The sequence below is a fragment of the Acartia tonsa genome, chromosome 2, assembly GCF_053477335.1.
Source record: "Acartia tonsa isolate MP-2025a chromosome 2, ASM5347733v1, whole genome shotgun sequence".
NCBI classification, from domain to species: domain Eukaryota; kingdom Metazoa; phylum Arthropoda; class Copepoda; order Calanoida; family Acartiidae; genus Acartia; species Acartia tonsa.
This window is the reverse complement of record NC_137261.1, coordinates 13,681,564-13,706,364: the sequence shown is the minus strand read 5'-3', so window position 1 is coordinate 13,706,364 and position 24,801 is coordinate 13,681,564. Positions and strand designations below refer to the sequence as shown.

Genomic DNA, 24,801 nt, shown 5'->3' with positions numbered 1-24,801 from the left:
GGTGCATTTCAATCTTTTTGATTGCACCTAATAAAGAATGCATTAAATATATGAAGTTTAACATAATTTGATCTTATTCAAAATTTTCCTAAATAGAAAGTATACAACATATTGTTTAAATAGTTAATTTAATATTAATCGCTTAAACAGCTAATTTTATGTACAATTTATACAATGATTTTATTTTTTAGAAATTGTTAAAGGATAATTTAAATACTATAATGCATTTGGAAGTATTGTATAAAAATAAAATTTCAGGTAAACAAAAAAATAATACACAATTAAATAACAAAAATGGTGTTTTAATTTTTACCTGGATCCTATAGAGACCCGTCTCCTCCCCAATTTTAATCCAGCAATGTCCAACCGGGGCATTTTATTTAATTTTTAATTATTTAAAGTTCTAATATTAAAAATTAATTTATTTAAAAATTCAGTTAGGATTAGGTTAGCCAAAATTATGTTATTTAATAAATTAAAATCATATATTTTACCCTGAAACTCACTGCGCAAAATCAAAATAACATTAAAACCAATAAAATTGCAAGAAATCACTATTTCTTCAATTTCATTGAATTTTATAAAAGTTTGATCAATACGAGCTTCGAATAAGGGATTCTATTTTCATTTTTAAATTATTCCAAATCAACGACGACATTCTTTAAGCAAAGACGACGGAAAGCAGAAAGTTATGGAGGAGAAGTGTCTACAAAAGTACGCGGCATTTTACAGATGTATGCGCAAGTGGACTTTTCAGCATCAATGAAGGCATTTTAGTAACTTGTTTTGACATTTTTCATTACATGAAACATGATTTTGATAAAATTAGTGATAAAAAAGTAACATTTGTGACAATTAGTTCGAAAAAATGCTCTTATTATGTTTAAAATAATAGTTTTTTTAGAGAATTAAATAAGTACTTTTCAAGATTATTAAATCTTGTGACCATTTTTATTTATTTTTCAGCAAAATGTCCTTCTTGTCAGCGGCCCGAGCTCTTGTGTCCCAAGGAGTGGCCAGGAATGGGTCAAAGGCTCTCAAAGGTATTAACTTCATCATTAGACTTATTTTGTCCACGTTCAAAGTAGGGTTGGCAATGAATAAGCAAACCGTTCCATTTTTGGACTATTTTTGGACACAGAATCCAAATCGATCTACAATTCGTATTTATATATTGTTAAAAGGTTATAAAGATATTGCTATAATTTGCAATCCATCGAATTAAGAAGAAACATAATTCGCAATCCATAGGTTAAGCTGCTTTATTTGGAGGGCGGATTTTTGCATACATCCCAATAATCCTACCCAAAATTTGTGCGGATTGCCAATCCTAATTCAAAGGAATTATCGATAAAAAGTTTATACTTTGTGTAAGCTAGTTATGTTATTATTAGTACCTTGAAACTTTTGTATTATTTTTTTGTGTAACATCATCTGTCTTATTGGTTATTATTGTCAATTGAGATCACATTTTGAATCCAATTTGATTGGCTTAATTTCGTGCAATTAAGGACCCACACTAACTTTGTTAACTAATAACTTTGCACAGCTGATGATAGCTCAGCAGAACGCATAAAAATGCCGCAACCAAAACAAAACATACGCGATAAAGGATATAATAAGATATATATTTATTGCTCTTATTTAAGCATTTTTACATTTTTTTTTTCACAAACGTCTTTGTTCTTAATGAAATTAATATTTTCTGAAATAAAAAAAAAATTTTATTAAGTAAAAGTATAATTTTTATGGGCCTTAATATTACAAACTTTAACGTTAAAATTAATACCTTCACAATGAAAATCAAAGTTTATATTATTTTTCCAGCCAAAGAAAAGAGAATAATAAACCTAGATTTGAAATTTTTATTTCAAACAAATAACTCTAAACTAGCATAAATATGCATTAAAAAAAACTATAATTTTTTAATATAATAATTTTCTAACGATTTTTAGTTTTTTCCTTTTAAATCATAATAGAAATAAATATTCTTGTCAAATACATTCTTATTCTTCAAAAATATTGAAAAAGTGAAAATATAATTTTCTGGAATATATTTTGAAGTTAAAGTTTTACGGCAACCCTGTAAAAATATTAAAAAAATAATTTTTAAGTATACTATACTTTTACTAGTAAGTACCACTATAATTTCAATGTTAAAAGCAATTTATTCATTTTTAAAATTTTTATAAAAAAAATTTAAGTGGCAACCTGGTTTTGACAAAACTGTACGCGTGTACGCGGCATTAGCGCGCACGATAATAACCGGGTTCGATGTCCACACGTGCAACACCAGGTTTACAGTCAATTTAGGATTAAATGTTGTGTAATTATTTTAAATCAAGGGACTTTAGAATTATATGGTATGACAATAATATCTACTAATTTTATTATCGGCGAACTCTGTTTTCGTTCTACTTGTGCAAACAAAGCATCTGTGGACCCTAACACGAACCTACTTTAGATAGTCATTTCCAGTAGATTTTAATTTTAAAGTAACTCAAAAGACACACAAATTTTTAATTATTATGTCTTTAGATATACACTAATTTTGCCATTACTTAAAGTTTTGCTTAAAAATTTAAAGATATTGCGTCTTAATTCTTATTTGTTAAAGGACGCATGAACAATAGGTACCCAAGGTTTTAAAAATCATGGGTTTTCTCGAATACACTGAAACGGTTCTAACTAAAGAATTAATAGTATAGTAAATAGTTTCTTTTTATTAATTACTAGCGGCTACGTACGCCCTTATAGTTTTCTATGGGCACATGAGGAGGGGGTAGATAAAGTCACAAATTAAAATTTTAATTTAAGAAAATCTGTTTTTGTGGGGGTAAATTTTTTTAGAGGCGATTTCTATGATTGGTGGTGGTGGTACCATGCCTCAAAATAGCTATAAACCTTCCCAGGACCTCTGTAAAGGAGAACCTGGTCGGTTCAGTGGTTAGAGAGATCCTTCGGAACAGACAGACAGTCAAACATCCTGTTACTTTAATCTAAGGATATCAAAAGTGAGTGTAGGGCAAATTGAATCTCCTTGACAGAATACTAGGTATTTAATGTTGTTTTAAAAATAAATATTTTTCAGGAGATGTTTTTGGACGTGGAAGCTGTGCTGCTATGTCCACCCTCAGGGAAACACTTCTTAATGTTCCAAACACTGAGGTAAAAATATAAATTCTGTACCAATATGTGCTTTGGTAGACTCTTCTTGCTTTTCCTGGTAAAAATATATATTCTGTGTCAAAAGGTATGTCATATCGATATAATTGTAACTTAGTTGGACTTTTCATAATGTTCCAATCACTTATGTAAACGATCATAATTCTGTGCCAATATGTCTTTACTTAGGGGGGCTATTCCTGCTTGGCTATTTCTATGTTGATTGATTGATTAGCCATAGTCTCTTAGGGTTTGGACCTAAGTAGTCATGGAGTAGGCTGAGACACTTTTGTATAGCCACTAGGGCTATCAAGCTCTACGTTCAAGCACATTATGACTTGACCCGCTATCTCATGAGAGCTACTCATTATTACCTCACCCTCGCCGAGTATGGCAGGTGTCCCAAATTAAGTCACCGTAATGAATGACGCTCTCCGCAGAGGAGCTTGGGATAAGGGTAGTACTGATATTATGTACTTGACTATTAAGTATCCAAACTTACTCAATAATCCCCTTCTTACACAACCAGGGGAAGTTGCGTGAATGTATTCAACTGAGAAATTCGAGTTGCCACATGGGGACTAGAACTCGAACTCTCATCACCGTAACTCAGTGCGTTACCACTGAGCTACGACGCCCCTTACTATTTCTATGTAAATGTGTCTATACCAACTCAGGGGGTCTATTCTTGCTTTGCCTAATTCTTTGTTAATATGTCTATTAGGATGACTCTAAATGCAAATTAAATATGTCAATTTCGATTTTGATAATAGATGGGGGGGTTGGAGGGGTGGGGTTATGGCTTAAAGGGAGTGTGAACGTAAAAATTTCTCATCTGATTATCAAATCTTAACATTTACTAAGCACATTTCACTACACTGATCAACCAAAAATGTCCTATTCACAAAAATATCCAGAAATAATGCCTTTATTTTATGGTATTTTGAGAGGGAAAAAGGAAAAAACAGGGAAAATCTGAACGTTTTTGTTTCTTATAATGTTTGTAGGGATATTTAACTTGTCATATATAGTTGAAACAATTTACTTACTGTTAAGGATTTATTTTATGCTATAAAATTGCCAATTCGTTTTTTTATAACGTAGTAATTAGGTAATAAAGACATATTTTAAATTCGTATTATTGACAAAAAAATACCTCACTGTCTACAAAGGGTTGAATCTCATAGGTTATATAAAATAATAATATCCTTTTTAATTGTGTTGAACAATAAATAACCCACTTTGGAGAATTAGTTTACACTTTTATCAGACTGTTTATAAAGAAATATTGCGTCTTTATTATTTACAAATTTGTAATTAAAGGTGGGCGAGAGATGGGCCATTTAAAGTTAATTGGATACTAATAAAAAACCAGTTTCTGGCTTTGTTATTGTATTTGGTTTTCAATAAAAAAATATTGCTTATTTTATCAATTTCTAAGTAACTATACATTGGATTAAAGCAAGGATTATGTTAAAAGTCAGCTTAACTGTTAGGAAAAATCTAGAACTATGTGAAAAAGTTTAATTTTAGCTATAATGGGAGAAAAAAGCAATTTAATGCACATTTTATATAATACGGAAAATTTCTTCCTTTCCCCGTACCTTATAAAAATCGTCGGAAAAAGCCGTTTTTTAAGCAAACAAAAGCGCGTTTTGCTCTATCTGTGATATATTATGAATGAGATAATGTTAAGATTTGATATTAAGATGAGAAAAATTTACGTTCACAGTCCCTTTAATATAACTTCCTTGATTTGTCTTGAAGAGTTGATCAAGATTAAAAAAAAACCGCTAAGATATTTGGTCGAAATCAGTTGTTTTTGGCTTTTATTTATTAAGAGTGGGGTGGGTTGAAAAATGAAGTGTACTGAAAACATCATTATCCAGAAAAAAAATTTAAATCGGAATAACAACACCAAAGAAATAGGGATTTATTAGGTAATAAAAACAGCAAAAGTCTGTTTGTCCGCTTACATGAATACACAAAATCCCTTAGAATTATGGGAAATTTAATTTAAACTACGGAGGGGGGGGGGGAGGGTAAAATTTGCAACCGGGAAAAAATGAATATTGTCCAGAATGTACACCCCTCATAAAGAGCTTACGAAAACCTTTTTAAATCGAATTATTCTTAACATGATACCTAATATAATCACCAAAGAAATGTCTAAGCTTCGCTATATGTCTTTACCTAAGGTCATTACATTGATTATACTTTTGGAAATAGTTATGATGTCTTTGATTACTTACCTTTTATGTGTCTTGAAGATGCATTAGAGATATGCATCTACTTTGCTAATTATATTTTTACCTTGTCAAGTTCTTACTTTCATTGTGGTTCTGCATTCTTCTCCTCCACACATACACACATTTAAACATTAGCTACCTTAATCAACAAAAAGTTATGGATATTAAGTTTTAGGAATTTTTTTTCATGGGAATTTGTGATGGTTGATTTTTTTACATAATATAAACAATACCTAATGATTGTTCTAATTCACTGAATTCAATGCTTAGTCCTAAGTATATTTAGTACTTAAAAATCAGCTAAAATCCAAAGGAAAAGCCACTAGGAGGTACCTATTCAACATATTTTATATAATTTTAAATGTTCGATCATTGTTAAATGTATAAAAACCATTATACTTTAATAAGCTTCATTGTTCCCTTGGATTTAACATACACTAATAAAAGAATTTGGAAAGAAAACTGTGTTTATTATTCAGTAAAGATACCAGAGAGGTTCTTGTCAAGATATCCCTTTGAAGGAGAGCACACGGTGACTCAATAATTTAAAAACTTTATTTTTAAAACTTTTTAATTCTTAAAGTTTCCAAAATAGATGTATAAAAAAAGTTGTTGAAAATCAAAAAATAAGCTATCCAGGTTAATATTTTACATTTATAGATGGGGGGGGGGGGGGGGGGTTAGATCTCCTAGTTGTCTCAATTCAATGAAAAAAATGAGCTAAACCTGTCTAAGTATGTCTGTTAATGCCTAGTAGGTCCCATTACTTTAGTTTCAAAAAGGAAAATAAAAAAAAATTGGGGGGTGGGTTAATTTTTTTCTAGTGTTGATTTCTCTTGGGAGGGTGGTGGTACCCTCCCATGAAATAGTTATAAACCTTCCAAGGACCTATGAGAAGATATTCTGTAAAGGAGAACCATATTGGTTCAACGGTCAGCGAGATCCCTCAGTATACACTAGACACACATATAGACAGACAAAGATCCTAAAGTATGACTAAATGTCTTGATCATATTGAAATATCTCGTGAGAGAAGAGTTAGCAGAATTACACAGAACAAAACTTGTGATTGAAATGCAATTATTTTGGCTGTGTTCTCTCAATATTGTGCAAGTATGATGGGACCATGGGCCACTTCTCTTCATCTTTTGTGCCAGTTAATTAAGCAGCTATATGAATCCAATTAGATACCTAGGTAAAATCCCCTCAATCATTAGTGGACCACACATTACCTCCCCTCCACTTTAAGATTTTAACAAGGCATGCTCTATTAAATGTTTATTTGGTATTCTTTAGTATTAAGTTGGTTAAGGATTAACCTCTGAGCCTTTCATGGCCAAGGCATCCCGCATTAATGAGACATCTATAAACGTGGTATTATAATACTTATGGATAAAGTTAGTTGACCTTTTTTTTCCAACATTTTGCAACCCCTATAACACCCAGATGGAAATTTTTGGTAGGGGGTGTTATTGGTCCACTTACAATTTTCAGGATCTTTATTTGATACCTCTGGACTGCAACCCCCCCCCCCCCTCTCCGCTAAATCCTGGCCATCTCCGGTTTCGAAGTTTCTCTCTTATCTTGCAAGGATTCATATCTTTCTCTCCGCATATATCCTCTTGCAGTATAAATCTCCTTAGGTTAGACTAAAACACGGCAAGAAAATTAAAATAGCCATATTGACATTAAACAAACGTTGTTAATGAGTTCAGTACCTAATGGTTTAGAAATCAAATTTTAGTTTTACAGAAAGGAAATTTTTTTTTTAACGCAAGTAATCTAGGTATACCTTCACACAGCTGTATCTCATACGATACCTATGCGCGTTGCCTAGAATTAAACACTAAACTTGGTTAGTTTAAGCAGTGTATGGTGCTCTTCCTTTTATACCTACCTACCTCTCTTAATACTTTCATTCCCTCACAACATTCCAAGGGCAAAACTTATGCTTAACATTAGACTGGTCCAGTTTTGTCGAAAAAGTAATATTTTAGAACTTCAATAAAGTTTGCTACGGATATTGCTCAAGAAATTATTTAACCCCCTTAGCCTTAAAAGAGCATCATCTAAATAAAACTTATCGCTTCTTTTTTCCAGTGTATCCAAATTGTGAAATTCTCTCAAAATATGATAAATAGATAAATATTTATGTCCATGTTTGTTGCTACAAGTTGTCCTAGATGATTGACAAAAAGGGGGGATAGGCACATCACTGTTAAATTTTTATGAAATTTTCCGTAAGTATCTATAGGTAGTTTTCCTAACTATTTTTATACGTGGTTACATGTTCCACTCATGGTCATTAAATTGGCTATTTTATATAAAAAATGTACAAATTTTGGACCTGGCTAATCCATGCATTTGGTGTGATCCCCTCGTGCATCATGTGGTGGTCTTTCTATACAACTTTCACATTTTATATAAAAATACAATAATAGTATTGTGCTTCATGCAAATAGGAATATAGCACTACTAGTCAGGGAGGGAGGGGACATTGGGCTTTATATTACTTAAGTCTCCAAATTCTTAAAATGTTTTCGATAGCTTAACAATCTTGTTGACTTTTATTGAAAGGGGGGGGCGAAAGTGACACTTTTTGAAACCAAAACTAAAAGTCAACAAAGGAACTCAACTAAAAAAAGAGTTACAGGTCTGAGATTTTGCATGGCAGTTGCTTTATAGGGGTACAATATGGAACTGTGAAGAAACGGCGGCGCAACCGCCGAAAACCGCCGTTTCCCGCCGAAATGTTTTTTGCCTTTTATCGGCGGTTTTCGGCGGTTGCGCCGCCGTTTCTTCACAGTTCCATATTGTACCCCTATAAAGCAACTGCCATGCAAAATGTCAGACCTGTAACTCTTTTTTTTAGTTGAGTTCCTTTGACTTTTAGTTTTGGTTTCAAAAAGTGTCACTTTCGCCCCCCCCCTTTGATTGGTTGGTTGAGTGTCTAAACGTTTAAACAGCTAATATTACCTAATGTACAGAAGAGGTATTTTTGTGTATCATAATTGGGAATGTACATCAATTTATTGGCAATTGTCTTATCCTTTTAGTTCCCTGACTCCTGCTCCATTACTGTAGTGTGTCAGTCCCTAAAAAATTGTGGTTACTAGCCATTGATTTTAACTTTCAATTAGTATACCTATTACAGAGAATACAAAAAAAAGCTTATTGCAAATATATTTTTGTAGCTCAGCTACTTTTTAACAATGGTACCTAGGTAAGTTGGTACCAAATGGTTTACTAGGGTTACAATTATCGCATTTTTTAATACAAATTCTAACTTATTCAAAATCTTTGATTTTTATTTTTTATGATGAATTTTAAGTAGTGTACTGACTCTCTTAAGAAGCCATCTTATTTGCTTTATAGCGTACCTAAAGCATTCAGTTTGTCTGAAATCATAAAAAATTTAATTAGGTACTTTAAATTATTGGTAAAAAAGAATAAATATAGGCCCTGTGATTTACATAAAACTACCCGGAAATAATCAACACATTATCTATTGATTTTTAATGAAATACACCTATCTAATTTTGTTATTTCTCAGGTGACTGTTTTGGATAACGGCATGAGAGTTGCCAGCGAGAACAGCGGAGCCCCCACCGCCACCGTTGGTCTCTGGATTGATACTGGATCCAGGTATAAATGCAGCCTATAACGTAAGATCGAAAAAAATCACGAAACCTAAACTTGGTTTTCAGCTGTCGTTGGGGGGCAACATAAAACTAAATTGACGACCTATACATTTGCCACCTCCCCCTCCAAATATTATTAAAGATGTATTTCACTTGTTGGTTAGACCTGGTAAAAATGGAAAAATCATTGTTTTCCTGTCGTTTGATATGGTAAAAATACCTTAAAATAATTATAAGACCGACAGGTATTTCCCCCAAACAACAGAGCAAAAGTGGTTTGGAGATATCTAAAACTTCTGACGAACAGACTGACATAGTTTCAATTTATATTTTATTAAGATACGAGACAGCTGCCAACAACGGTGTTGCCCACTTCCTGGAGCACATGGCCTTCAAGGGAACATCAAAGAGGTCCCAGACAGACCTAGAACTGGAGGTTGAGAACCTGGGAGCACACCTCAATGCTTACACCTCCAGGTAACCCGCAACTGTGGCTCAACACGTACCGAATCCGCTCGTCGTCGGGTAGGTGATAGGTTCAAATTTTGGCCCAACACTGCGTCATAACTTAAGTCGTTAAAAATATGCGCGACATAAATAGTTAAAGAGTTAAGGGGAATGCTTTGGCCCCTGAACAGGCGCACCTCATTACCATGCACAGTTAGAATTTCTCTGACAAAGATCGTGCAAAAAAGGGTTGTTTGATGTTACTTAACCTAATATCCAACAGTGGGCGTTGAGAGTACTGCATCCCATTACGAGCGGATGATTCCCTTGGGTTCTCTAGGTGATCACTTTAAATCGAAGGAGAATCCCGCCCCAATTAGATAATAGATTGGTTACACCTGCAGTTACTGAGGAAAAGATTAGCTTGCCTAATCCTTCAAAGCAAAGATCTTTTATTATTTATAACCATATTTATAACTACCAGCTTTGTTCTAGCTTTTTGGGAGGGGGTGGGAGGTCAGAAAATTGTGCATGAAACCGGTACCTCCCCCATTTCCTAGAGAAATCGCCCCTATAAATAGTCCCCCCCCCCCCTCAAAAAAAAAAGGAAAAATATGTTTGTTTTTTTAAGGAAGTTGGTTGACCCCCTTACCCCATATAAATTACAAATTAAGGTCTACCTTTCCTTCTAGTCTTTATATGTAGTTATAACTTAACTCTAATTTATTTAAAACTAGTGGCTAAGCACCTAGCATCTAGGGATAGGGATAGAGAGGGTACAAAAAAAAACTCAACACAATCCCAAATCTTGAATCTAATAATAGAATATATAGCCTAAAACCATCAGATGACGAAAAATAGAGAACTTCTCGTTTCAGTAGAAATCTAGATCTTACGGTTCAGACAAAAAAAAACACGCAAGGTACTTTATATGATAAGGTAATATATTATAGGGAACAGACTGTATTCTATGCCAAGTGTCTGGCCGACGACTTGGAGAATGCTGTTGAAATTCTGTCAGACATCCTCACCAACTCAACATTCGGGGAACAGGAGATTGAGAGGGAGAGAGGTGTCATCCTCAGAGAGATGCAGGAGGTAATCATTAGCAGCTTATACCAACAACGGAATTAATTCGAAAAAAATCACGAAACCTACATATTTGTTGTTTCCAGCTGTCGCGTTGGGGTTAACACTTAGTAAAATTTATTTTGTTTGTTGGCTATACCTTATTCCTGAATCATTAGTAGGATGAGTTTCTTGATAAAAAGATCACGTATAAGGACGAAATACCACCGGTCATTGGCAGGATTAGTTAATAGCTGCACTCTTATGATATGGATATTAAACAGATCCTCAGTATTACCTTAATTACCTTAGTATGTGTACTGCTTATAATCGTCTACGATTGGATACGTCTCTAGAGGACTGTTAGGGTGGGGGAGGGGGAGTGTAGCTAGCATGCCAACTTTATGAATAGGTTCCATACCTTATTAATAAATAATTTTGTGTTTAGGTTGAGATGAATCTGCAGGAGGTTGTGTTTGACCATCTTCATGCTGTTGCTTACCAGGAAAACAGTCAAATCAATCACATTCTTATGTTTAATCCATCTTATTAAACAAAACAACTTTTAATCAACACCTACTTTTAAAGTTAGCCTTTGAAAGCGCGTAAAATAATATATTTGTAAAAAGAAACGACTAGGTACCTTATGCTACAATTTCAAAAAAATATATCGAATGCTTACTCTTTTTCGTTACAATCTTTGAATTAACATTTGACTGGTTACCAACAGGGCACTCCTTTGGGCAGAACCATCCTTGGCCCCGCTAAGAATATCAAATCTATTAACAGGTTTGTATACAAAACAGATCTATAGTATACATAGATACAGATTACAGACAACTACCTCCGTTCCCTATTTAATGACCTTTTTTTGTCTGCTTCTAAATTATTTCCTGCTACTTGGCTGTGTTAATATAAGCGACACCATTGGTTGATTTTCAATTAACCATTAGAAAGGTTTCACAAGGTTGATGCGATGGGGAGATACGGTTATTTAACCCTTTCTCCCTTTAGTGTTTTAATCTAATATAGGTAAACTCTAAAACATTTTTAAAATGTGACACCTGTCTTAATACAGAATATGTTTTGATTACAAATTTTCTACGATTTTCGTGGCAATAGAATAAAGTAGCGGGTTTCGTCGTATTTTCACAGTATCATATCTTCTATTTTTAGCCCCTTCGGGGGGCCTATTTTCTATCCCTGCGGGGCAATCATTAACATTTGCCTAACCTAAAATAACCTATTTAAAGCTTCTGTGAAGATACGACGTTTTCTTTCCACGATCCTAAAAAATTTGAAATCAACACATATTATCCGACTATTTTATCTTTTTTCTTATTATCTTGGTTCTATAAAAGGCATCAAACTAGCCAAACTGTTCAATTTTCAGAGACGATCTGGTACACTACATTAAGACCCACTACAAGGGCCCCCGCATGGTGTTGGCTGGCGCTGGTGGCGTTGACCATGGCAAGCTCTGTGAACTGGCCTCCAAGCACTTTGCCTCCATTGGAACTGACTACGAACACGAGATCCCATTGGATCAGCACTGCAGGTACAAAGTTTTGTTTTCTTTTTGAGGTTTTATCTCAATGGAATTCAGGGAGGGAGGGGACAATGGGCTGTTTATTACACTAGTCACCAAAGTTTTATAATAACGTTTTCTTATTTGTTGGCTTAACAACTTTGAGGACTTGTAGTGAATTTTGATTGGTTGAATCATAAAGTTAAATACCTAAATTCTAAACTACAAAAGGGATAATTTTGTAAATCATCATTTGCGATGTACATCAATTTATTGGCCATTGTCTTATCCCTTTAGATCCCTGATATTGAAAAAATTCTATTACCTTAATTTACTACCTCTACACTATTCTCCTACGCATTCTATATATTTCTATTGTATCTTATTTATCAATTCTAACCCTGAACCTTCCTTTTCTGAGAAAGCATTAATCCATCCAATTTAATCTCTCACCCTGATCCCCCCTAACCAAATATTTTCCACAAAATTGGACACTCTGGTCTTCTGGTTCGTAAAAGTTAATGCTAGAATTTAAACAATTAAATGAGAAATCACATTCAGGGATCTAAAGGGATAAGATAATGGTTGATAAATTGATGTACATTGTACAACCTCAATGATGATTTTTAAAATTACCCCTTCTGAAGATTACAATAAATGGTTGAAATGTTTGGACACTTAGTTTAATGAACAAACCATTCAGAATAACTAAAATTCCCCAAAGTTGTAAAGGCAACGAATAAGAAAATAATATTATAAAACTTTAAGGACAAGTGTACTAATCAGTCCATTGTCCCCTCTCTCTCTGAATCATATTGCATTTAAGATATAGAAGAATCCTTAGCATTTCTTCAAATCTTTTAGTGTATTTTACTCTATTTTTAATTCATTCAATTAGATACCTATCTACCCACATATCTTATGCAAAGTTTTTAGAAAAATCATATAATTTATGATCAAAATTACTGGATGCATTTAAAATGTCAATAATATTCAGTTAAAAAAGACGAAGAAAAGATTTTTGATGATTTTTTTTGCTAGCCTCAACTTTCTTATTTGAGATTATCAGAGTGAATTAAAGCTACGAGTTTGGGAAGAAAAATGCACTGTATTTCTTCTTACCATAGCAAAGCTAAGCGTGCACAGGGACAGAGATAAAAATAAATATAATAGTTATTTATCGCATCGTATTATAAACAGCTTTCCGCGGATATAGAAATGTACAAATATAAGATTTAAACCTGTTTCCTTAGCACCGAGATGCCAAAGGAACGGTCAAACAAAACAGGTTTTAATCTTATTGCTGTACATTTTTTTTATATTCCTAGGAAACTGGATGTAATACGATATGATACCTGATTTTTCAGCATGGCCTAGAACCGGTTCTAATCCATCGGATATTAATCGGTTTCGAAGTGATTATGCAAAATACCGGAAGAGTAGGACAGACAAAGATTTCAGTTAATTTTTCTTACCTGTTCCAATCTTGTATGATTCTTATTGACACAAATATTTCTAGAAAAATGTTAGGTATCACAGAGATGTCTTACAATTAGTCTGGACCAAAACTACGTCACATTAAAGACGTTAAATTCCCTGTCAGAGCTTGATACCTACGGAGTAGAACAAGAAAAAGGCGTTGGTTACCTTATACAACAAGATATGCACTTATAGAAAAACTACGTTTAGTCTTAAACAATCCTCATGTGAAATTTCACCAAAGCAACTTTTTATGATTTACTATTCATGATACACTTTTCTGTCTTGGTGCGTGGATGTTTGTGTGTATGTATATATAATGCAGAAATTCATATCAGAAAATTGAATTCATTTTTATGTGAGTGGTCCATTAGATATGGGGTTCACCTGTCTAGTTTAGAATACCATTTATAGTGTGGCTTCCAAAACGATCAAAATTCGATGGATTAGAACCGGTTCTCAGCTAGCCTGAAAAATCATTCATGAATAGCATCGTTTTACAATACAATTTTCCATCACATTTTTACCAACCAGTTCTAATCTTTTAATTTTTCATTTTAAAACGACCAAGCTAATATTGCTTGATTCACTTCTACAAGAGACAAAATGAATTGAAAATGATTGCTAAAATCGAAATATATCTTGTCTTAGAATAGTGTATTTTTTTTAAATAGGTTGAAAAACATAGGGTAGTGCGGGGTTATTCCGGTCAATTTTTTGCTTCAACTTAAAAAAAAACATACTTCCCAAAAACTTTTTCCGGTTTTTAAGAGTGCAAATGAACGATATGGCAATAACGAAGAAGCCTGTCTTGGTCCCATTAAGATCTCGCAACTAGAAGTCGGTCAAAAATCGGTTTTAAGGGCGGCGGTTGGCCTATACCGGAATAACCCCACCGGTGGGGCTATTTCGGTCAGTTGACTTTGGGGGGGTGGAACACCCCCTTAAAATATTTTTTTTAACATTTTAAACTATGAGTAGAAAGCTGAGGTCATTAGCTTTCTAACGGTACTAGTCGCATGCAGATCAGAAAATTTTTTGACCACAGTTTGCCCATTTTAAAAAAGTCGGTAAAATCGCAAAAAAAACATCGATTTTTTTCATGCAAACTTTTAAAAAAAAATCATACTTTTTATTATATGATTAGGTTTTTTTAAGCTTTATACATAAATTAGAGGCAATTTCTGATTCGCAGGTCTTGGAATTTATTGAAAAAAGTGATTTTTTCCCAAAAAATTTTTAACTTTAAAAATCCTGCCAGTTTTGACAGCAGTTTTTGATACATTTTTTCTCGTCTCAAATTGGCTAGGATTGACCTACAAAGATGGTTAAGGTGTCTAAAGATGCAGAATTACATGCCTGACAATTAACTCCAAATGATATGGGGTCTAACTCTAATATTTCAACACATTTTATGCAACAGGAATTTTGAAATTACAAAATCTTGAATATGTACTCTAAATCTTGGAGATAGAACCCATATCCTGGGGAGTTTTTGTAAGGACATGCAAAGAGCTTTCTATAGACACCTTAAACACCTTTCTAGCTTAATCCTAGCCGATTTGACATAAAAAATCCAAACTGCGCAAAAATCGCGAACACCCTCTTATACGAAAAAGATGCAAGGGTTTTATATGGAATTTTAAATCTTCTAGCGGTCTTTCTAATAGACATACCCCTTCTTACATGAGCCAATGCAGCTGATACATCTTCAGGCAAATATTTAAGGAGTTCCTTTGGGTGATATACTCTTCCCATTACTATAAAAATGTGTCTGAAAAATTTTTAATGTCTTTACAAATTGAAAAGCTTAGGGTAAGGGGGGGGAAATTTCGGTTTTTTTCCGGTTTTTTTTTAAAAAAATGGGGTAAATATTAATATTTTCAAATGAAACCAAGACCAGTAGAAAGCTTACGGAAAGGACTATCAGGTCCTAAAAGGACATTATCCTAGGACTTTTAGAAGTTGGCCGAAATTGACCGCAAAAAAGTTACCGATATTTCCCCACCACCGGGGGAAATATCGGTAATTTTTTTCAACCTAAAAAAAATCGATGAAAAACGGCCAAACGGCCAGTCGAACATAAATAATCATAATTAGTATAGGTTATAGGGATCATCCACAAAAAGTTTCATAATGATCGGACTATTCCTTCTATGTTAAAAATGATTTTTTTTGAAAGACGCGAATTTTCGATTTTTTTTTCTCGAAATTTTTTTTAAAAAAACTTAAAATTAATGTAAGAAAAAAACGTATTTTATTACTTTTTAGGCCTGATCCTAAAAAAGCTCACATTGAACTATAGATTTAGCCCAAAAAACATGAAAATTGATTAAAAATTGACCTCAAAAATTGAATTTGAAGCAAAAGTGTCATCTTTGCAAAAAATCTTGACTACATTTTAACCTTAAAAAAATCGATGAAAAAAGGCCAAACGACCAAACAAGCGTAATAAATCATAATTAGTATAGGTGATTGGGATTAACCACAAAAAAAATCATAAAGATCGGACTATTCCTCCTATGTCAAAAATATTTTTTTTTCAAAGGACCAGAAATTTTGATTTTTTCCTCGCAAAATTTTGATTCAAAAATAAAATTAATTTTTTTTTTGTTTTTTTATCTGTTCTATTCATTTTTAGGCCTAATTCTTAAAAAGTCCATATGGAATAATAGATTTGACAAAAGAAAACATGAAAACATGACCTTAAAAGTTGAATATTAATTTCTTTTGAAATTACCGATTTTTCCCCCGGCGCCAACTTTGGTCATTTTTGAAAAAAATATTAACCCGTTTTTAAAGCTCTCAACGGATTTGGAAAAAGCGGGCAATTTCTAGTTCAAAAAGTTTTTCAGATCAGCTCTAGGTCTTACCAATTTTTGTGTAGGTCGATCTTTACACACCTACTAAAAAATTTTTGGAAAAAAAAAAATTTTCGTCCGACTTTGAGACCCAATAAGTACCCTTAATATTCATCTCACAAAAAATTTATTTTATACTTTTTTGTAGGCAATTTAATAAGGAACAAATATGCTTTTAATTACCGAGAATAGCCCCTTACCGAAACTTCCCCCCCCCCTTACCCTAGGCAACAAAACATGACATAATACAAGCAGTAAAATGACTAGTAATGTACATCACACAACAGGCAAGGCAATGATTAAAGCTTAGGTCATGCATTTGGGTTGTTCATGCTTCCAGATCACCTAAAAAAAATTAGGGTATTATACATTTATAAATACAGTAATAAAAAAAAGTAAAAAAAAGTGACCGGAATTGACCCTTTTTTTGAGACGAAAAAAAAATTATGAAAAAATCAAGTTAGAACAACGCCTCCAATTGCAAACGATAAATGAATGCCATATCTTTCATTTTACAAAAACCCGGGGGTCAATAGGACTTACCATTTTTTCACAATTTTAGATTGAACATGGCCTATTTTGAAAAAAAAATTTTGCAAATTTTTTGCAACTTTTTGAGGGCAAAAAAATCATAGAAGGAGTGATCTGACAAAAATTTGCTGAAGTAAGAAATGAAAGTATAGGCAATAAACTACAACTTTGCTTTTCTGAAGATCTCTCGCAACACGGTTTTAAAAAGTTGGTCGAGTGACCGGAATTAGACCCCCCTACCGCATTAACCCCGCACTACCCTACTAACTTAAAAAAATCTATTATGATAAGAAACATATATTATTGATGGATATATTCGACTAAAATATAATATATTATATCTATATTCTATAGGTATATGTTCTCAGTTTTTCAATAGTTAGGTAAAAATCTAAATGTATAATTAGCTTTTTCAGACGTGTTTTATACTCTGCTTATATTCATTTCATTTTAGTTATAACTTAAAGTTGGAAAGACTAAGCTTAGTGAATAAGTTATAAGGGGACGTTTTATGAAAATCATCGCAGTATTGTACACACAAAAAAAATTTCTTAAGGGGTAGTTGCACGGGATGCATTTGATCTTTTAGCGAACTGAAATTTATATAAATTGCTATTTTCTCAAAAATAGCATGACGATTTATTTAGTGATATTTGATTTTTGTGTTTGTTATTTATAGCAAAATTATATATTTTGAAGGTATATTTGTAACTTATGCGTGAAAGCATTTTTCTGAAATGCACTTCATGCAACTATCCCTTTAAAAACTGTTCAACATGTTATTTATTTTTTAGTATAGGTAATAAACTTTATTATTTAAAATATTTCTTATAGGTATATATTTATTTAGATACACTGGATCAGATGTGAGAATTCGTGATGATGGCATGCCCCTTGCACATGTTGCCCTGGCTGTTGAAGGTTAGTACTCTATATCTTTCTATCTATTATTAATTTCTAGTGTCCCAACTCCCAAAAAAATCCTAAAACCACCGCAGGGCCACTAGCTGTATTCATTGAGAAGAATATATAGAACCAAATCGGGCTAGCGGTTACCAAGATCTTAAACTTCAAATGGACAGACAAATAAAGTTCTGTTTTGCATTATATAAATAGGCTAAACAAATATTTTGTTTAGGTTGCGGCTGGACTAACCCCGACAACATCCCCCTGATGGTTGCCAACACCCTGATCGGTAACTGGGACAGAAGCATGGGAGGTGGAGTCAACAACTCCTCCCCCCTGGCCAAGTACGCCCACGAGATGGGTCTGGCCCACTCCTTCCAGTCATTCAACACTTGCTACAAGGTAAAAAACATATCCTATTATATAAAGTAGTTAGCTTTTTCTGTCTGTAGTGAAGGATCTCGCTAACCATCGAACTAATATACGGTTCTCCTTTCAGTTAAGCTTCTTAAAGGTCCTGAGGTGGTTTTAGGCTATTTTTTGCCCTTCCATATCCCTTATAATATAGAACCCCTAAATGCTGAGGGCGTTGCGGCTAGTAGTTATTATATCGTTTTATCATAAGGTGAAAAATTTGCTGCAGGAATTTATTTTATGCTCTTTTATTAAACGATTGGTAAATTTACTTCTTAATGAACATTCTAAAAACTGTATTGAATGTTTTAACTAACTACACATGTATGAAGTTCTACTTCGGTGTATGTGTGAAAAAAGATTTCTATTTTCAAGTCATTACTTCCGAAAGATAAAACCTAGCTAAATTAGGTATTACAAGTTTATAGAACTCAAGAGATAGTAAAACTAAATTGATAGTTACAGCGTGGCCATATTCTTCAGTATACTGAAAATCTTCAGTATTCTTCAGTATTTGGAAATTGAGGCTTCAGTATTTTCAGTAAATACTGAATATTCAGTATTTGAAAATTTTATTCAGTATTTTTCAGTTTTTGGAAATTTTCATGATTCAGTATTTTCATTATTTCTTAAATTCCAAAAAATTTTGCATAAATAAGATGTTTTTTCAAGTAGTTGATGTCAGATTTTTTTCGGCGCTTCGCGCCTCACTTTACTTTCCTTTAAATTACCCTATAACTTTGTACATTAATTTTTTTTTTTTTTTATGGTAATCATAGACGTCCAAGGGGGGGGGGTAAAGGGGCGATTACCCCCCCAAATTTTTTTTCATTTTCCCCCCCTCACCCCTTTAAAATTTACCCCTAACAACCATTAAGGAGGGGGTATTTACCCCCCAAACAATTTTGGGGGGGTAAATACCCCCCCTCCCAAAATAAAAATCTCTAACAAAAAAATTTTTGCGCGCTTCGCGCGCATTTTTAATACTAAATATTTAATAAAATTTAAATTAACCCCCCCCAAAATAAATTTTTACCCCAGGGGGTAAATTTTGGGGGGAGTAAAAAAAATTTACCCCTGCCAACAGATTTCAGGGGGGGTAATTAACCCCCCCCCCAAGCAAATTTTACCCCCGGGGTAAAAATTTTGGGTGGGGTAAAAAAAATTAAGACGCGCGAATTTTACCCCCCCCCCCCCCCCAAAAGCGAATTACCCCCCCTCAAAAAAATTTTACCCCCCCCCCCCCAAAAAAAAATTAAAAAGCTTGGACGTCTATGATGGTAATATACATTTTTTTTCAATTTCATCTCAAATATAAATTTTTTAGATATTTGAGATGCTTTTATACAGTATTTTTTCAGATATTTTTTTGTCTATTAATAGAATGAATAATCTAAGGTGAGTACTTTGCATGATTATTAAAGGTAAAGTTTTTTAGCATGCTCTTAAATTAACTAAAAAGTATTTAAGTTTTGTAATCATTTAAAATATTTATCAGTCATTTTCTGCTTAATTGGTGCAAGAAAATCTAAGAGGCAAAATTAAAAGGTTTTTAAAATATCCCCCAAATTATAAAGGTATGATATATGAAATTTTAAAATGAGGAATCATATAAAAAAAATACTTATTCAGTATTTGTATTTTTTTGTTCAGTATTTCAGTATTTTTTCTTATTTTAGGATTCAGTATTTTCAGTATTTCCTTTTTTTTCTTCAGTATTTTCAGTATTTCCTTTTTTTTCTTCAGTATTTTCAGTATTTTTTCTTATTTTAGGATTCAGTATTTTCAGTATTTCCTTTTTTTTCTTCAGTATCAGTATTTTTTTGGTTGTGGCCACACTGTAGTTAAAGAATTTTATTATCACTTTCAGAGCTCTCTGCTTTAAAATTAAAAGAGGGGGTGGGGTATATTTATTAATCGGTTTCGAATGAATACGAGAAAAATCTTCCCCAACATTTACAGGCTACCTAAAGACAGAATTTCTCACAGTAATTGCTGAGAAAAAAAAATTTTATTGTCCATTGTTATATCTCTGGCTCCCTGGCGGATTTTGGATTAGAGTTGAAAATTTAGTTTGAATATTATTATTGTGTGGTTGGACTCTATCCATCAATGAAAGGGACAAAATAGTAGGAAAAAAGAATGACCACACCCAGTTCAGCAAATCAGACAGCTGGACAAACTAACCTTAGCAAATATAGAGTTGCAGCGCTTTTTAATGTTAAAGAAATATTTAATAGTCTGGACAAAATTCAGTTAGGCACAGGGGTGTGTATTCTGCATTTTCCCTCTAGTTTTCTTTAATTATAAACATAACATTTGGCTCAATGAAAAAATCAGCTTATGTTTTCAGTAAATTTTTCATGTTTCATTCCCCCCCTTTCCTTAGCCCTTAGCCTTGCATCCCATGCAGAAAATATTACCTTTACCTTTACTATTTTCTAAATCTTGTTTATTATATAATTTTGATTATTTCTAATACTTCTACCTTCCCAGTAGCTTACTATTTTCATCTCTTGTCTTACACAACATCAAAGCAATTTTGGAAGACATTTTATAGTCAAAAGAGGATCTTCCAACTGCGGGGTTTAATCATATATTCATTGGTACTCAGCCATACTGAAAAATCATTTACAGCATCGTATTACAGAGAATTTTTTATCGAATATCAAAATTAAATTTTTAAAATTAATACTAATTTTGTTAGCCCGAGCCAATGGCCCTTCGAGGCTAACAAAATTTCATTTGAATTAAATAGGTGTATTTGATGTATTTTAATGTTTCAACGTCACCCTACTCTTGAAACATCTTTTATGTCATTGTTCTACTTTGATAAAATTGTAAGCTCAAGACTTATTGTACAAGTTTCCTTTTAACTTTTCAAATTTTATATATTTTATTATGTGCATATGTGTTCATATTTTGTTCACAATTCACATGAAAGTTATCTCAGATCAATCAGTTTTTTAGTAGCGTAGCTACTCAGGAAACTAAAAGGGATAAGACTCGACTAAGGCTGATAAATTAAAGTACATCCCCAATAATGATGTTGTTGTTGTTGTAACCCTGATTCTCTAAAGTTAAGACTCAGATGTACACGGAGACTGAAAGTGAGAATCCTTTGGCAAATCTTAGATTGGTAAGCTTCGCGCACAGCTGATAGTATTCTGTGTTACGTCACAAGCTGACCCGCAATTCTCGTGGAAGCTACTCAATTATTACATCTCCCTGGCCTAAAGTTTTGGCAAGTGTTCCACCCCAATTAATGTCACTCTCATACGACGAGCATGGACGAGGGAAAGCATAGTTAAAGCTGTTTGATTGGTAGAATCCTAACTTCCTACAAATCTCCCTCCTTACAACCTCAATTACTAATGAGTATTAGGTACATGTCTTTAAGTTTAACTGTCACTGAAGTATTATGAAACTTTGGGGACTAGTTTAATAAACAGACCATTGTCCCCTCTGTCTCTTGTTATATACGTTTTAATTATTATTGTAGGACACTGGCCTGTGGGGTATCTACTTCGTGACTGACGCCTACAACCAGGATAATATTGATTATTATTGTAGGACACTGGCCTGTGGGGTATCTACTTCGTGACTGACGCCTACAACCAGGATAATATTAATTATTATTGTAGGACACTGGCCTGTGGGGTATATACTTCGTGACTGACGCCTACAACCAGGATAATATTAATTATTCTAGGACACCGGCCTGTGGGGTATCTACTTCGTGACTGACGCCTACAACCAGTATAATATTAATTTTTTTGTAGGACACTGGCCTGTGGGGCATCTACTTCGTGACTGACGCCTACAACCAGGACAACATGATTTTCCAGATTTCCCAGGAATGGATGCGTCTCTGCCACTCTATCACTGACTTTGAGGTTAGCTTTTTATATTTTCTTAAACCCAGGGATAAAACAATTGGACAATATTTTATATCAATGTATACCCAAATTACCCTTGCTGTAGATTTGAATTATTGTCAGATTTTGATTAAGATTTGGTAAAAATTCCTAAAAAAGTTTAAGCCAACGAATTAGAGGTATCCCTTCCCACATACTTTTCTAGTTTTTCACCCATGGAGGGAAAAAATGTTTTAAGTAGGTAGTTACTCTTTATTTTTCATTTTTTCTCCTATCCCACATCTTTCTTATCACCCTCTCCCATGCAGAATTTACACCCCTGGAGACAACATGTGATATATTCAGGTTAACCGCGCCAAGAACCTGTTGAAGACCAACATGCTGCTCCAGCTGGATGGCACCACCCCCATCTGTGAAGACATTGGCAGACAGATGCTCTGCTATGGTAGAAGGTAAGATTCTTCCCCCACATCAATGAAGTACGATATTTAATGCTAGCGACTACGCCCCTAGAGGCATCTATGAGCACTTGAGAAGAGGAGGGGTGAAGTCGACCCCCACTCCTTTTAATTGTAGTTTTAAAAAGTAAAAGTAAAAAAAAATTGTAAGAGCGTTTTCTCTTTGGAGGGTGTTGGTACCCTCCCCCTAAATAGTTATAAACCTTCACGGGACCTATGAGAAGCCACACTGTAAGGAGAACCATATCGGTTCAACGGTTAGCGAGATCCTTCGGTACAGACAGGCAGACAAACAAACAGACATCCTGTTACAATTTGCTTCTTTTCCTCAGATTAGAAACAAAAGTTGGATTCTTTTAAAAAAAGATCGTATAACAGTCTAAATGGTAGACGAAATACCTGAATTATTTTTGTAAGAAATCCTCAAATATGATATTAATTCATTTTAAATTGGCATTGTAGAAAATAAAATAATATTAAAATCAAATACAAATGTCGTTGAAATTGAAATAAATGCATTCAAGATTAAATGCAAAAAATATATTTGAAGATGAAAAATAGAATAAAGTAGCCATTAATGTAATTAGAATTGTAATTTAAACATTTAATTTGAATTAGAGCCTAGAAAACTTATGTTCTCTTGTTTTAAGAATTGTTTGATTAAAACTTAATTTCATATCAAGGAATTGTTAAATGTTTGATATTTGATACCTATATTATATTTTGAATCAACTTCTAACAACAACGAAATAGATTCGAAACAAAAGTCACCAAACCTATACGTGTTTTTCATCTGTCGTTGGGGGGCAAGTAGAATTGACGACCTTGTTATCTTCCCCCCTAAATATTATTTTAGATTTATTTGGCTTGTAGGCTATAACTATTCAGAGAGAGAGAGGGGGAACAATGGGCTGTAGATTACATTAGTCCCCAAAAGTTTTATAATAACATTTTCTTATTCGTTGGCTTACAAACTTTGGGGACTAAAGTGAATTTTTAGCGTTCAAACATTTCAACAACTAATTTTAATGTACTGGAGGTGTAATTTTGTATTTCATCATTGGGGATGTACATCAATTTGTGGGCCATTGTCTTATCCCTTTAGTTCCCTGAAACCTATTCTTGATTTAGAATGCCCCAGCATGAACTCGAGGCCAGAATCGACGCTGTTGATGCCCAGCTTGTCAAGGATACATGCTACAAGTATATTTATGACAGGTAAACCTTGCATTTCGGTTAAATTATGGAGGAGGGGGGGGGGGGTGGTAATGCAACCATCTCGTTATCACACAAAAAATCAGTGTATGAATGAAAAAGTTGATTCCTCTCTAATAAATGATGGATTTGTCCTAAAAAGCAAAAAAAAAACGGCTAACCGCCAGTTTTCCAACTGATATAATTTTTTTTAAAAAATAATAATATTTTTTCCAGTATGGCTTCGAAACCGATTAATATCGTTTCTGTAATATATCCAGTTTTCTACAAATGTAAAAATAATTATAAATTGGGGCTAAAATAATGGTTTTAATTTTATAATCGTTCATTTTTTATAACCGATGAAAGCTGTTTATAATACGATGCTATAAATAACTATTTTCAGATGCCCCGTGGTTGCTGCTATAGGACCCATTGAAAACCTCCCTGATTACAACATCATCAGATCTTCACTCTACTGGCTCAGAATATAAACAACAATAGTTAATTACAACTTTATTATAATTATATTATTTTAATTATTACACTTTTTCTTGTTACAAAAATCGACATAAATATTTTTTTTTAATGCATAGAGTAGTCCCTATGTGATTGATTTTTAATATTTCCTATTATTATATTTAAAAAAGCCTCCTTACTTATTTCCTTTAATAAAAGATATTGATAATTCTCCGTTCTGTATAATAGGACTTTTTAAACTAGGTGAAATGTCATAATGTTATTTCTAAATAAAACTATAAAAAGATAGATAATATGTTTGTCTTTATAATAGTATCACTGCTACTCTATAGTTAGTGGTGTATGTATTTTTTACGTTTAATATTCTGGCTGTTTACTAAGATATATAAGTTTTCCGGAATTTTAATGTTAGGTGGAGATTTGAAATCTGCATTAAATTTTAAGGATTTTTTTTATAAAATTCGTTTTTTGTATAATTCTTTATCTAAAAGCGGAAATGCAT

At 33.2% G+C, this 24,801-nt stretch overlaps 2 protein-coding genes across 6 annotated transcripts in view; both read left to right on the top strand.

Moving 5' to 3' along the window:
• Window positions 1–902: 902 nt before the first annotated feature.
• UQCR-C1 (Ubiquinol-cytochrome c reductase core protein 1) lies at window positions 903–24,373 on the top strand. 2 transcript variants are annotated; one of them, XM_080146728.1, is made up of 14 exons: window positions 903–1,043; window positions 3,092–3,168; window positions 8,968–9,059; window positions 9,395–9,532; window positions 10,456–10,600; window positions 11,019–11,076; window positions 11,302–11,359; window positions 11,964–12,128; window positions 17,820–17,890; window positions 18,108–18,277; window positions 22,072–22,185; window positions 22,513–22,619; window positions 23,757–23,843; window positions 24,226–24,373. In XM_080146728.1, exons 1-14 carry the CDS (start codon window positions 971–973, stop codon window positions 24,311–24,313), a joined length of 1,443 nt encoding a protein of 480 aa, XP_080002854.1. In that variant the 5' UTR covers window positions 903–970; the 3' UTR covers window positions 24,314–24,373. The 2 variants fall into 2 exon arrangements, with proteins under 2 accessions (XP_080002854.1, XP_080002855.1); XM_080146729.1 differs by having other exon boundaries at window positions 956–1,043; window positions 3,095–3,168.
• Window positions 14,132–24,801, top strand: part of LOC145304928 (uncharacterized) — a 139,127-nt gene continuing 128,457 nt past the window's right edge. For 2 of the 4 annotated variants that reach the window (XM_080146719.1, XM_080146718.1), the window contains exon 1: window positions 14,132–14,179. The gene's annotated coding sequence lies outside the window, so the exon portion shown is untranslated. The remainder of the gene's footprint in view (window positions 14,180–24,801) is intronic. The other 2 variants (XM_080146721.1, XM_080146720.1) reach the window with 1 other exon arrangement.